We start from the raw sequence: 15,270 nt of genomic DNA on the forward strand, positions 1-15,270 counted from the left end.
AGCTACTGTATTGTAGATTCTTATTCGTGTGTGTTTTTGTACATAATTGGGTTTAAAAATTTTATTTATAATGCCTGTTACTTTTAAAAAGTTTGATATGACATTATGCAACCTAAATATCTGAATGTATTTACTTGCTCTATTATTTTGTTGTTTATTACTATTTTGCTTCTTATTGGATTAGCACCTTTGAAGGCCATGATTTTTGTTTTGTCGTTGATATTTCCCATACCATATGTTTTTATCAGATTATTTTATTTATTTGTAGTTCATTATTTTATGAAATACAAAAATCATTATATAATGATTTTTGTAGTTCATCTTCATTGTTTCCAAGGATTATTTGGTCATCAGCAAAAAGAAGAGTAGCTAATCTGGTGTTACGATTTATCTTGAATCCTCCTTCATTGGTTATCTTCCATTCTTTTATGATTTTATCTATGTATATATTAAATAAAACCGGCGAGAGAGGACAACCCTGACGTACTCCTCGATTTATTGGTTTCCAGCTTGATGTTGAATTCTTGTACTTCACAGATATTTTATTATCTTGATATATATTATATAAGGCTCAAAAGAGTTGGTCTGGTATTTCATATTCTTCTAGGCTTTCCCATAGTTTTTCTCTGATAATTTTATCAAATGCTTTGGTGTAATCTATAAAAGCTATGTGTGTGTTTCTATTTTCATTTCTCTGTGTTTTCCAATTAATAATTTTAATGTAAATGCAGAGTCTATGCAAGACCTGCCTTTTCTGAATCCGTTTTGTTCTTCTATTAATTTTGGGTCTACTATATATTTAAGTTTACATGCTAAGGTTTTTGCATATACTTTATAACAGGTACTAAGTAAGCTGATTCCACGATAATTGTTACAATCAGATTTGTGTCCTTTTTTGTAGATGGGGATAACTATTGCTTCCAGATACCAGGCAGAATGCTTCTGCCTGGTATCTCCACTTGGGCCTGGCTCCCACTGAAGAGACCTCAATAAAGGTCGAAACTAGTCTGGGTGGTGGCCCTTCCCTTAATGCAAAACACATATCCACAAGGAGAAACTAAGATAGGGGTGATGTTAGCTTGCTCCACCTTTGCAACGAGTTGCTCAGTGTTGTACCACCTTACCCCAGTCCTGAAGATACTTTCAGGCACAAACTTTGTTTGCTCACACTTGGATAAAGGATTAAACTAAATTTATTATAATTTTAATACTTCCAATATTTTGGCTCTGTCATAGAGACATCTTCGGGGATTACAAAAACTTTTTGTAACAACACACACACAAATACAAAAACAATTGTATTTGTGTGTGTGTCGTTACAAAAAGTTTTTGTAATTCCCAAAGATATCTCTGTGACGGAGACAAAATATTGGAAGTATTCAAATTAGTTTTAATCCTTTCTCAGTGCTGTTAATATTCCATTAAACCTCTAATACGAATGTAATCAATAATGCTTCTTGTGTCTCTTGCTTCCCAGGTGTATCTGTGGATGTCTTTATGTTTGAAGAAGGTGTTCGTTTTTAAGGTTATTGCTTATAGTAAAAAATCTCTTAATCTATTTCCATTTTCTATTACAGTTAAGTTCTCCGATAGGTCCTATGTTTGGTTTATATGGTTTATTGCCAATTCTTGCGTTGAGATCTATTACTAAAATGTGATCCTTAGGATTGGTCTTATTTAATATGTTCTGTAGTTGGGTATAGAAGTTTACTGAATCCTCCTCTTTTCCTTCTTCAGGTGCATAAGTTCCAATTACTGTCATATAGCCTCTGTCTATTTTAATTCTCGGCAGATATAAATCCATGACACTATTCCTAGAATCTGCCTCAACATTACAACATATGCCAAATCTAAACAAATTCAGTTGCCTCACTTTACTAAAAATCTGGAAGACTATCATCACGAGACCTTCAACAAGTTTCCATCATCGTACTCATACAGGGTGTCAGTTAGAAGTGTAGGGTCCTCACCCATTTGCACTCAATGTTTTTCTTTGTGCCCATGAAGATACCTTGGTGGCCTAGCAAAATATTGGCATAATAATATATAAACAAAATAAATTCAGTTAGTATTTATTATCAATCAAAGTATCCCTTGATTAAAGTGATTAATTAATCCCTCAATGTTACCGCATATATCAAAATTGCGTTAATCCAATATAATAATCAATGGTAAAAATTACAATTCGTCCATGATCGATTACTGTATTAATAATTCGTTTTATAGTACTCTTTTAGGAAAGATAAAAATGAATGCAAAGTAAATGTTTAATAAATGCTTGTACCTACATTAGTTACTCAATTTTTTTATCAAAAAAAGTTATCAAGAGTCATTTGAACAGTTTTAGTTTTTTTCATATCAGCATAAATTCTGCAATAACAAGCAAAATGACTCTCTAGACCTTGGCAAACAAGTACTCTTTGATTAACATCTGGATCCATATCCATTACTCGTGCTTAAGCGATTCTAAACTGTGAAATATTCCATCCAGTTCTTTGACTTTTATCTCCTTTGGAATCTCATCTTCACATTTCATTTGTTCATTGTCTTCAAATGCACATTTGTTGTTCAATTTCAAGAAGATCATTGTCACTGAAATCTTTTGAATTTGAATCCAATAATTCTTTAACATCTTCTACATCAACACCATCATAACCAAGGTCTTCAGCAATTGCAACGATTTCTTCAACCACGTTGTTCACAGGATTTTGAAAACAATCTAAGTCATTAGTGCATTCTGGCAAAAGGTTTTTCCAAACAGCTTTCATGCAACTAGAAGACAATTGCTTCCACGAGTCATTAATGTTTTCAATTGCTTGTTTAATGTTAACATTTTTCCAAAAAAATGTCTTTTTAAGAAAATAGGTTTTGAAAGTTGCAAGGATGCCCATGTTCATGGGTTGTAGCAAATGTCATATTTGGTGGAAAAAGAAAACTTTCACATTCTTACACAGACCATTAAAAGAATTTGGATGACCAGGTGTGTTATCTAAAAGAAAAAGAGCTTTGAAAGCTAAGTTATTTCTCTTGCAATAAGCTTCAACTTATATTTTAACTTCACCTGTTATTTCACATTCTTTAGTCCAGCTGTAGATTTAAACTTTTCAAGCCAGCCTTTGCTAGCTGCAAATTTTGAATTGTCTTCTTTATATTTAGTCTCTTTAAGTCTTGGCTGTGATCCGTAGCGCAATTGGAAGAACGACGGTACGTTGCGCCCTTTGATTAGAAAAGGCCGATCTTTATATGGACTTTTTGAATTGAAAGTGAGTAAGCCGATCTCATACGGAGGTAGCAGGGTTTTTTTTCCCGGAAACTCGGTTTTTCATCCCACATCCCAATTGGCCCTTCAGAACACACACAGTTTACAGACAAAAAATACTAGCTGTGGTGGTTGTGGGCAGCAGATGGCATTGATGTAGGTGATTGATAGTAGAGGTTCTGTTAGTGGAAATGGAGAGTTGTACAGTAGGTGTCCTCCTGCGATGAGTCTTCGTACTCCTTGGAAGTATCACGAATAATAATAATAATAATTATAGGCACTAATTTGAATTTTCTTTTGATTGCAGTCTTCCAGCCAAATAATCAATAGATCTTCCGTGTCAACCATTATAGCACTTCAGTTACAGATGCATTGCAGACGTAGATGCAACTTTACCTTGCTTGTCAACTTTCGATAAAATAGTCTGTACTGTAGACTCATTAAAACCAAATTCACTTCCAGTCTTACTTTTACTTTCACTCCATTTAAATCTTTTAATTATATCAAGTCACAGCTCCTCACCCCCCCCCCCCCCAAGACACAAAACAAAAGCACAGATCCTGACCAGAATTGAGCCCTGAGAGAACAAATGCATAAGACAAGCAACGCAAGGAACATCAGCACTCTGCTATGCCAAGGACACTCAAAGCATCCCAAGAACATCACCTCTGCCACTACTGGGGGTTCCATTTTCAACTCTGGGTACTGGTTAAAACTGCACCCTCAAGAAAAGTGCACACTCATTCCACCCACATCTGCTGAATATCCAAACCCATCATCAAAAGCTCACAAACATATACAATCACTTGCTATATACAGTATATGCAAACATATACAGTCCACTATGCAAGGAAGCTATTCAGTCACTGAATAGCTTCCTCGCATAGTGGACAGTGCTTTACCAATTACTTTACCAATAAAAAGTGTCACATCCAAGACAGACCAAACCCTGGTCTCCTTAAGAAGGTTATTTCTTGGCCTGTGGAGATTACTAACAGACTAAAACCATATAACTCTAGACCCCCCCCCCCCGTATATATGGGCTCCCAAAAATACACAAAGAAAATGTGCTATTACATCCCATAGTGGATGGCATTGATTACCCCACTTACAAACTAGCTAAGTATTTAGCCAAAGTGCTCTCACACTATACTGGCAATACACCATCAGACATAAAAAACTCAGCCCACTTCAAAGCCAGTAGAGAAAACCTTACACTCCAACATAATGACATAATGGTCAGTTTTGACGTCTCCTCCTTATTCACAAATGTCCCCCTCAAAGAAACCTTAGATCTAATCCAAGCTAAATTTCCTCCCGATATGTCAGCCCTATTTCAGTTCACAATGAACTCAGGCTATTTCGTTTGGCAGGAAAAATTCTACAAACAGATAGAGGGGACAGCCGTGGGTTTCAAACTTTCCCCACCCTTGGCCAACTTCGTTATGGAGACTTTTGAAGAGAAAGCCTTAAACTCAGCCCCACAAAAACCTACCATATGGCTTCGCCATGTTGATGATGTGTTTGCTATTTGGCCACATGGCCTGGATACACTCCTCTCCTTCTTAACACACGTAACATGTTCATTGCCAAGCTGAAAATTGGAATTTCGTGTGGCGGCCAAATTTTTTTTTTACTCGACAGCGATGTCCACGCGATACCGCGTGATCGGCAGCCAGGCGAGGACTCGCATCACGCGATATCGCGTGCTTGTCAATGAACGTGTTAAACAACCAACACCCTAGAAAAAGAGAAAAACAATAGCCTCCCCTTCCTAGACACACTAGTCATCTGCCAACCTGATGGAACCTTGGTTTTCTCAGTTTATAGAAAACCCACCCATACAGGCAGATACATTCACCAACAATTCCCCCCACAACAATATGAAGTTATTAAGACACTATTCAACAGGGCAAAACTTATCTGTTCAAACGATTAAGCCCTAATCACTGAACTAAATTACATCCTTAACACTTTCTCAGCAATGTCTACTCCTCTCCCCGACCCCCCCCCCCCCCAAAAAAAAATCCAAAAAAATACTTAAACTAGTTATCCACAACCCACCTTCCCTCTTCACAAAAAAAGATTACTCTAAATCCATCACCATCCCCTACATCCAAGGCACCTCGGAAAAAATCAACAAAATCCTACAAAAACACGACTTAACCACCTGTTACAGACCATATAGAAAATTGGCATCCCTTATCTACTCCACTAAAGACCAACCACTTCCCCTAGACCTACCTGGTGTATACCAGGTCCCTTGCAGCTGCAAATTGTCCTACTTTGGCCAAACAGGCAGGACAGCAATTATCAGAATCTCAGAACAGAAGGATTACATCTGATTTCACCAGTACAGCCATTCTGGGCTTGCAGACCACGCTCTGGATACTTGCCACAGAATAAGATGGAAGAAGGATAGAGTAATACACTGCAGCAAGTTCAAATATGAAAGACTATTCATGGAATCAGCCTCAGCCCTTAGGAACATGCCAAACCTCAACAAATTTGGGTGCATAACACTGCCCCAAATTTGAGAAACATATATCAGAAGAACTTTAGCCCAAAGGTCAATAATTACCAATATAGCCTGCCAGGAGACACCATCAGGACTTTAGGAAAATGGTAGCTTCCTCGCTTCGCTTCTCATTTGCTGTTATGTAGCATTTGCATGCACCTGTTCTTTATTTTAAGTTCCCAAGAAGATGGCAACGTGACGTTGCCGAAATATCGGAAAGTATTTATTAAAGTTGTTTTTAATTTATATTTCTAGTGTACGCTGTCAATTCCTTAATTATTAGTTATCATGTTTAACCAGCATATAAGCCTTTCAACAAGAATCATTTAATATACCATATCTCCAGGCTGCATTGAAAACTTTTTCATGCCAAAGAAAACTGAAGTACATACCATACATGTATTCTCTGGTGGTTTGTGACAATGCAACTATACATTAGACCAATTAACCCTCCTGCTGAAAAGATTCCTCATGTCCTAGATAGGACTAGAGCCCATCATTCCAACCAAAGGGCATTATCTATTGATAATCTACAGAGGCTTACTTTCATATGCAGCTAGAAACAATGATCATTCTGAATACAAGATTCACGAAGTTTAATATGTTATAAACCCATTAACATTTGCAAAAATGTTAGTTATTAAAAATTTTCTTCTTTCAATACCAAAAGTTTGTTCCATTTTGGCTTACAACACTGAAATTTGCAATAAATAACATTTATGAGAATATCTGATTAACTTTGGCTTCATCTTCCTTTGCATTTCAAATTTTCTGCATCCAGTAAGCTGGATGCAGAAAAGAATAAAGATTAGGAATAAGGATAAAACACATTAGCAAAACAACAATAATCAACAAGTGAACACTACTGCTTCCTTAGATTATTTCATTCTTATTCAGATAAGAACAAGAAATTAAGTGTGGTTTCTTAGTGAAATTCAAACCAAAAGCATATGTCACCATGATCACATTAGTTCATTAATTAACTTCCCTTGTTTTGCATTTTTTGAATGCTTTTTTTATATATTCTGGAGAGCTTCCATAACTCAGTCAATATTGACAATGGTAGGTAGAAAAACCTAGGTTTGAATCTTGTCTAGGGCCCAAAGGATCTTAATCAGAAATTTTCAAGTGAAGGTGATTAATTAGCTAGTCTCATATGGAGGTGGTAGGGTTTTTCATCCCACAAAACAGGCGAACTGGCCAAAGACAGAGAAGAGAATTCAGATAGCAATAATTGCCCTGTCTTAAGCAGTATCAGGTTTCTAAGATGCCAAGTTATTTGGCTATGACAGGCTACTAAGACTAACATGAAAAGAAGATGACATAAGATTATATTCTGAAGAGTACAATACCAGAATCTGATAAAATCTCCCACAATTAACTAAAAACATTAACTCCAATTATCTAAGGCATATTACTCTAAAACAGAAGTGTCAAACTCAAATGGACCGCAGGCCATTTGCTATAAAATTGTATCTCAAGTGGGCTGCAAAAAATTTTCAACTAAAAAAACCTGCACTAATTAGAATTGAAGGGAAGTGAAAGAATGAGTATAAATAAATTGGAAAATTAATAACAAAAATTTTATTTATTCTAAGTTATTACAAGACATAAAATAATAATATAATGATTATGACAACTCAAAAAAAAAAAAATAATAAATAAAGAATATTTTTATTATATTAATATTTACAATAGATAGCATTTAAACCAAATTAAATCAAAATTAAATTTTATTTGAATAAATCAAATATTTATACAGTCTAAAAAAACGCATAAGCTCTCATTAATAATCATCACAAAAATTTACAATCATCTGTTAGTTTGAAATTTTTTGTGTTGAAATAAAATACTTCAAATTTTTTTTTTTTTTTTTTGGGGGGGGGGGGGTCTATATTTTGGGGAATTTTTTAAATGTTAATGAAAATATTTTTGGGAAAAGTTATAATATTTTCGGATATACTTGCATAATATAATTATAGTATTTTATTTTTTCCTGACACTTGACAACATTTATTGTTAACCAGCTTGCCAAAATTTGGATTCAAAGATTGACGTCGGTTAATCTTGATATGTGGGCTGTTTTGTTACCTTTCATACATGAGAATAATTGTTCAAAATGTGTTTCCAAAATAACATAGAATATTTGCTGCAAACTTTTTTATTTCTGGATATTTTCTTGCTCCTTAAAAATCCATAAATCACCTATCAAATTCTTCTTTAATCTTTTCTAGTTTGGGACAATATTGAGAAAAGGTAAAACTATGATTCTTATTGTTCAACTGTTCACACATAGGAAAGTAATTTAGAATATTCTCTTTTAAATGATTTTGAAACAAAACTAATTTACATCTAAAAACCAGTGCATCATACATTTGTGTTGTTAACTGAGCTTTTTAGAACCTTATGACAAGATAATCAATGAATCTCTGTGTAATAAGGTAGCTCTTCAAATTCACTCTCCAAGTCATTAAGAAATTATGCAAACTGGCACTGACTGAGGCCTCTGGATTGGATGAAGTTCACAGTATTTGTCACAGGCTTGAGTACACTGCTCATTTCCAATATTCTGGAGCACAGGATCTGCTGATGAATAACGCAGTGGAAAGATTGCAGTTTTGGAATGTCTGGACACATTTCCTTTAACTTTGCTGCAAGTCTTGACACAAAACCTTTATTTATGCCTGTGATTGGTGGAGCACAATCGGTTGTCACTGCTACGAGCCTGTTCAGAGGAAGTTGGTATTTTTCCAAAATGGTCCACATGGCATCAAAAATGTCTTCAGCTGTAGTGGTTCCATGGATGGGAATCATTTCCAAGAACTCTTCAGTAATATTCATATTGTCGTTGCAAGCCCAAAGAAACAGAGCAAATTGAGCCACGTCGTGAATATTGAAACTTTCGTCAAGTGCAATTGAAAAGCACTATACGTTTGCGGATATTTCTTGCAACTGGTCACACAGATTATCTACCATTTCGGTTATTCTTTCGATCACAGTATTTCTGGACAAAGAAATATCGCGAAATACTTGCACATTTTTGGGACATACATTTTCGGCTGCTTTTATCTAGCTTTTATTTTATCTTTTACATATTCACTCCTTAACCAAGGAACCGTCACTAAAAGGTTGGTTTGGAATGTTTTGCCAATTTCATAACTGGCTCTCACTGCTGATTCATTGTCTTTCATAATTTTTGAAAATATTTGTTGTTGACTTTGAAGTGAATGTGAATGCTTCATACTTTTTAATTTTTCTTCTTTCAATTTACCCTCAAAGCGTGAATATTGTTCTCTGTGAATTTTATCGTAGTGCCTTTTTATATTATATTCTTTGGCGACACTAATTGTTTCGTTACAAATAATGCATACAGTTTTGTCCTTTGTTTCAGTGCAGAAGTAATTCAATTCCCTCAGTATTGCCGTCTTAGAAAGCAACATTGCCTGGGTGAATAAATATATTATTAATAACAATTTTTATAAAAATTGTTTGAATAAAAATGCACAGAACTGTAGACTAGTGCATGATACCATTGCAAATTTATAAAAAATAATAATAAAAGGGATTCTCTCATTGCTAGGTTGTCAATGAATTGTGTTCGGTGCACTGACTTCAAAGATCAGTGATTGACTGTAGCAGGCAATTATAAATTTATAGCCTGGATTCACGTGAGCACGTATGTTGCGCATCACCTGAACAGCTGGTAGCCAATAGAATTCAACCTTTTCATGAAAGCATAAATATAGTTTACGATCGGATCTAACATTGAAATTGCGATATAAATTTTCATTATTGCAATTATATTATAGCAGGTCGTTGCATCCATATTGTAACTATAAATGTTGTATGAAAACGAATAAATCAATACTGTATTTACTCGAATATAACTCGCACTTTTCCCCAAAAAATTAAAGCTAAAAATTCGTGGTGCGAGATATATGTGGGGATTTTTAGAAACTAAAGTTTTCAAAAAAACACTGAAAATAGGGATGACTTACCAAGTGTTAGATCCTGAATGGAGAACTTTACAAGTAAATTCTTTATTCAGGATTTAACATGATAAATATTACTAATTAAGGAGATACCTGCATATCAGCTAATAATTATGAGAAATTTCTTTGTTATGTGATAATGTGTAATCCATATGTGTATGAAATATATTCCTGTATAACTGAAATGAGAAGCAGAGAATTTTGTGTCAGAATAGTAAGAATTATGTAAGGGAATTGTTAAGTTATTTGTAAATCCCATTAAGCTGTCTAGTACATTACGAAGTTTTCAGAAAGATAATAAGTAGTAATCCGGAATAATTGTGTATAAATAATCTGTATGAGTCGAGCGTAGTGATGGAGGCTGTACCTATTTTTGGGAGGAAAGTGACGTCAGAACGACTACTCGGAATAGGGTAACCTAACAGATTAGGGGGAGTAGGATCACCCAAGGGGCATGAACGATGGAATCGTAACACATCAAATAGAGGGCGCCCGAAAGGGTAAATAAAAGACAATGTGTGGCATATTACAAGGGCTTTGTCGGAGGATTTGTGAGAGAGCGGTGGGTCGACTACAGTGATGTCGGACAACGAAGGCTATTCTTGAGAATGCTTGAGGATTTGCAAGTGAAGCTGATTGTGTTATGACAGCCTATGCAGAATCAAGCCTTCGAATAAAGTCCCATCAGAGAGAATGGAGAAAATTTCCTGCGGAGCGGTAGACAGCACGCCATGTCCAGAAATGATTCAAAGAAAACCGTAGTGCATCGCCAGGCGCAAAGACAGTCGATAAATATACAGTAAGGTAATCCAGATCTACATGAGATGGCGGCATGAAATCAGAAAGGATCCGGTAATGTAAAGAATTTCATTCTATGTTAAAAATCGCTTAGAAGAATAAGAAATTTGTGTATACTGTAAACTAAGGACACTAATAGAGAACTTTTAAGTGAGAATTTGATTGAATTAGTTAAGACCACGTGGAACAAAGAAGAATTGTTGATAGGCAGTATTTTGATTGAGAATGGCTAGGCTTGACTAATGAAATTTAGAATTAAGATGGTGATTGATAGAGTAATAATGACAGTGTTCAATGCATGTTCTGTGAATAACTTGTGAAAGGAATTATATCCTAGTAGTGTAATGTTTACTTAATCTTATCCTTTCGTAATTGAAGGATTTAGCTTACTCAAATTCATTGTGATTTAGTATGAACCTTAACCTAGAGTGAGTTTTGTCTATTGAGTATTTGAATTTTCTTAACTGTAAATGTTTTATGCTTTTCCAATAAACATGTTTTATTGGAAAAGCATAACCGAGTTTATGCCTGATTATGAATTCAAACCACCACTTAAGAAATAGAACCTTTTGGCAGGAAGGAATTAGATATTATTGCTTAAGTGAGATTCAGGTCATGACTACTAACTGAATCTGCACAGTGCTAGCATAAGATTAATAATTGTGTGTATCCCTTTTGAATTCGCAATGCGTGTTCCTATAACACGCAATCCTATAACAGAATTGTTTCCCTGAACAAGAGTCTCTTCTGTTATAGGATATTGGCTAGCGCAGCATAAAAATAAATTTTGCCAATATCCGAAAAGGAAATAGTACTGAATTAATATTTTAAAGGCACAACAGTAGATTAGAAAGCAGGTTATTTAGAGGCAGAACAGGAATAATATAAAAAAAAAACAACGACCTAACACAAAAATCTCCTATTCATTATAGCTACTTCTGGCATTGAGAGGGGTTTCCTTGTGTGCATTGTCAAAGTCATCTACCCAAATAGCATCATCATCTTTCCCATTATTCTAAGTGAACATTACAAGTAATTTACAAGATTTTAGATACGTACTGAACAGCCCTTCACGAATGTCTAATGAGAAGTGAAAGCAGAGCGTAAAATAAACAGTGATGGTATGCTAATAGAGAGAGCAGCTATGAAGACATGCATATGACTGGTGCGGTATTAACAAAACATCGGCAATTTTTGAGTTGAAACACTAATTATCTTCAACCGAATTCCATATCTGAAACTCCCATAACAACATTCACTATGTCTTAATTTTAACACTTTTATGGATTTTATTGCAGCTTTGCGTTTGAGTTAGTAGGTGCACTCACACACATCTAACTAAAAATAATAGTTTTTAGTTAGATACTGTGTTTGCCAGTGCAACATGTTGTTTTGCTTGAGTCTAAACAGCATGGTTAATGTGGGAGGGGACATGTGATTCATTAGTTAGTGCCGTTTTTATCCCGGTTATCTCTAATTGCACTAAAGAAATATATTACACAGACAGCAAATGTCTCCGTACTTTATTCAGTGGTACAATAAAACTACTTGTTTTTCTTGCATCTGCAATATAGTGGCAGTTGGGGAGGGCATGTTGTTTACCGCAGGGACCGAGTTATCGCTCCAATGTGAAAGTGGTTAAACTTTATTTTCGTGTGCAATGTATATACAAAACTTTTAAATTCCTTTTTTTATAAAGTAAAATCAGAGTCATATGCGAGGGTGAGTTATATTCAAGTAAATATGGTATTTCTGTTTTATTATAAAAAGCAACCAGCCTTTTTTTTAAAATCTTTCCATGAGGCATCATGGGCAGCAAGAAATTGCTTTGTGGGCTGCATGTGGCCTGCAGGCTGCCAGTTTGACACCCCTGCTCTAAAGAAACAAAATGTATTTATAACACTCTTTTAAAATGTTTAATATTAAAGCTGATATTAAAATCATAACAATTCTAATAAATAAGTTGCAGGCTGTTTAGTTATTAATTCCAACTCGAAACATAACAGTTTCAAAATAAATACCATAATATTTTGGTTTAATATTTCTACTCCATTTATAAAACACTAATGCAGACACTATTACATCTGATTGTTATCATACTTTAACTATAACAATGAGTATTAAGCAAAGCTGAGTACTAACTTGAATGATCTGATCGCCTTTTACATTGGCACAGTAAAATGTTTGCTGACTAGTATCGAATCCGGGAAGTTCTGTCTCTTCTACTTCTTCACCATTTAGCATTAATATCCTAGTTTCAACAAGCAGCATTTGTAATTAGTATAAAATAAATTTATGATATTTAACTATAATAAATCCAGCAATCATACCTGTATCAATCTCCTCTACTTGTATTTTGGTACAATATTTCTAAAAATATCCAGGCTAGAGCCCAATAAGCATTAATATCATGTAAATGAAAATCAAAACAGCAAACCATCCACTATAATTAAATCATTCTTTTGGTCCATGTGGGTTCACTACAGCAAAAGTTGAACACAAAATGCTACAAAATTATTTACAACACCATAACTTGACAGGGACTTTTAGAAGTTGGTTGTGGTTGAATATGTGTTTATATAGTGAGAATTGAAAAATGAATCTCCACTCTTCCTGACTACAAGGAATGATATGAAAATAAAATTGATGTAATATTCCTTCTGACACGGGTACTGTATCATGATGTTACATAATTGTAAGCATGATTGTACATCACTGGTTTTCACTTTCAGTTCTGCACATTATCCTACTTTTTTTTCCATTTTCTGCTATTGTTGTGCATGTTGAAATTGAGGTGTTTGATCGGCATTGGTTATCTGTCATAACATATAGCTATTGCTCTTCCTCAGTCGAATCACATAGTAATGAAAATCCATCACTTTATCCTTGAAATCTTTCAGTATTCTTTGGCAAAGGGATGTCTTTGATGAAGGGAAAGACTTTTCCTCTTCGTGAATCTCTTGATCCAAACTCAGCTCACTTTCAGATCTGTGCGACTGATACCTCATTTTGTAGCTAACTCACATGCTTTGAAATATAACTTTTCGTGTGAAACACAGAAACAGTCTTTACACAAACCTAACACATATTCAAATAACTTGTCATTCAATGTAGGAAACTTTCCACTTTTCAGTATTTTATAATTCAAACCTGTGTTTACACCAATATTGCACATTAAACTCAGTTACTGTAAACTCATGCCCTGCTGCTCGATCCTCCCCCCCTTTTTTTTCCCTTGCAAAATCAATAACTCTGAGTTTAAAACCAGCACTGTAACTTGAACATTTCTTCATATTTCAAGCAAAAACCACCAGTAATTTACAAAACTTGAGATACATTATGAACAATCCTTCAAGAATGACTAATGAGAAGTGAAAGCAGAGTGCAAAATGGACAGCAACGGTAGGCAAGTAGAGATAGTGCAGCTATGAAGATGTGCATATGATTGGTGAGGTATTAACAATAGATCGCATGACTCAAAAGCAAGTCAATGACTGTTGGGTTGAAATGTCGATTCTCTTCAAATTCCAAAATATCTGAAACTGCCAAAACAACATTAACTATCTATTTCTTCAAGTTTTAAACTTTTTTTCGTGTGCGAGGTATATGCAAAACTTTTTAATTTCTCTTTTTGTAAAGTAAGATCAGGGGTGTGAGATATACACAAGGGTGAATTATATTCTAGTAAATACAGTATATCAAAATATTTGTTGTATAGCATACTTTGTTGTATGTCATATAGCATCGGTATATGACAGCAATTTCATGCTGTCGCTCTCCTTATCTTAAATTGTCCTAAAATTAGTTATCACTTACTGAACTGGTTCAAAATATTCAGAATTTACTATTATGTGGTACAGTGATTCTTCAAGTTTCTTTCTCTGTGATGTGGATGTAATGGAATAAATTAAATTAAACAACAACAACAAAAAAAAATTGAAATTGTGTTTCAGCCTGGTCATGTATTAAAAGTCTCCTGAAGAAATGTACAAAAAAAGTACACGGAATTAATAGAGAATTGAAGAACTACCATATTTACTAAAATATAACTTCCACTTTTCCCCCTAAAATTAAAGTTAAAAAATTGTGGTGTGAAATATATGCAGAGATTTTTGGAAACTAAAGTTTTTCAGGAAAAAAATAAATTGACGTTTATAAATAAATCCTTGGTATTCATTATAATTTATAATTGCTCACATTATTTACATGATTGGCTACACCTTCATCAAGTGATGTATTTTGAAACTTTAGCGACCATGCTTCTGTAATTAAATTAAAACAAACAGTTTCATTATTGCTTGTCCTTTTATCATTTCAGAACAATAAGATCACCATGATTTAAAAAAAACTGAAAATGGGTATGACTTACCAAAAATCTATTTGCTATCGCTACTTCTGGTCTCGAGAGCGTTTCGTCATGTGCAGATAGTCTCCATGGAAACCACCCTGGTCATTTGTTCCAAAGTGTTCTAATCCAATCTTGAACCACAGTTGTCCATCCACCCTTTTTCTTGAACTTTTACATGAATTCCAGGAGGAATTTCCCCTTTAGCATTGTTTTCCTTTTGAGGAAAACTTTCTTCTATCTGAAGTAATTGCCAGCATGATGATGATGCAGTGTTGTTTTTTCACTTCTAGTTGTGTGCATTATCACACTTTTTTTTCACCATTTTCTGTTATTGTTGTTTGGTGCAGAATATCGA

General features: G+C 34.5%; 1 protein-coding gene across 1 annotated transcript in view; it reads right to left on the reverse strand.

The window, feature by feature from the left end:
* pic (DNA damage-binding protein pic) overlaps window positions 1–15,270 on the reverse strand; it is a 359,026-nt gene that overhangs the window by 223,692 nt on the left and 120,064 nt on the right. Inside the window, exon 10 of the mRNA XM_090394454.1 lies at window positions 12,710–12,818. Within this exon, the coding sequence (XP_090250580.1) occupies window positions 12,710–12,818 (109 nt within the window). The remainder of the gene's footprint in view (window positions 1–12,709; window positions 12,819–15,270) is intronic.

The sequence above is a fragment of the Typopeltis vanoorti genome, chromosome 6 (assembly GCF_054136105.1).
Source record: "Typopeltis vanoorti isolate ZY-2024b chromosome 6, IOZ_Tvanoo_1.0, whole genome shotgun sequence".
NCBI lineage: Eukaryota > Metazoa > Arthropoda > Arachnida > Uropygi > Thelyphonidae > Typopeltis > Typopeltis vanoorti.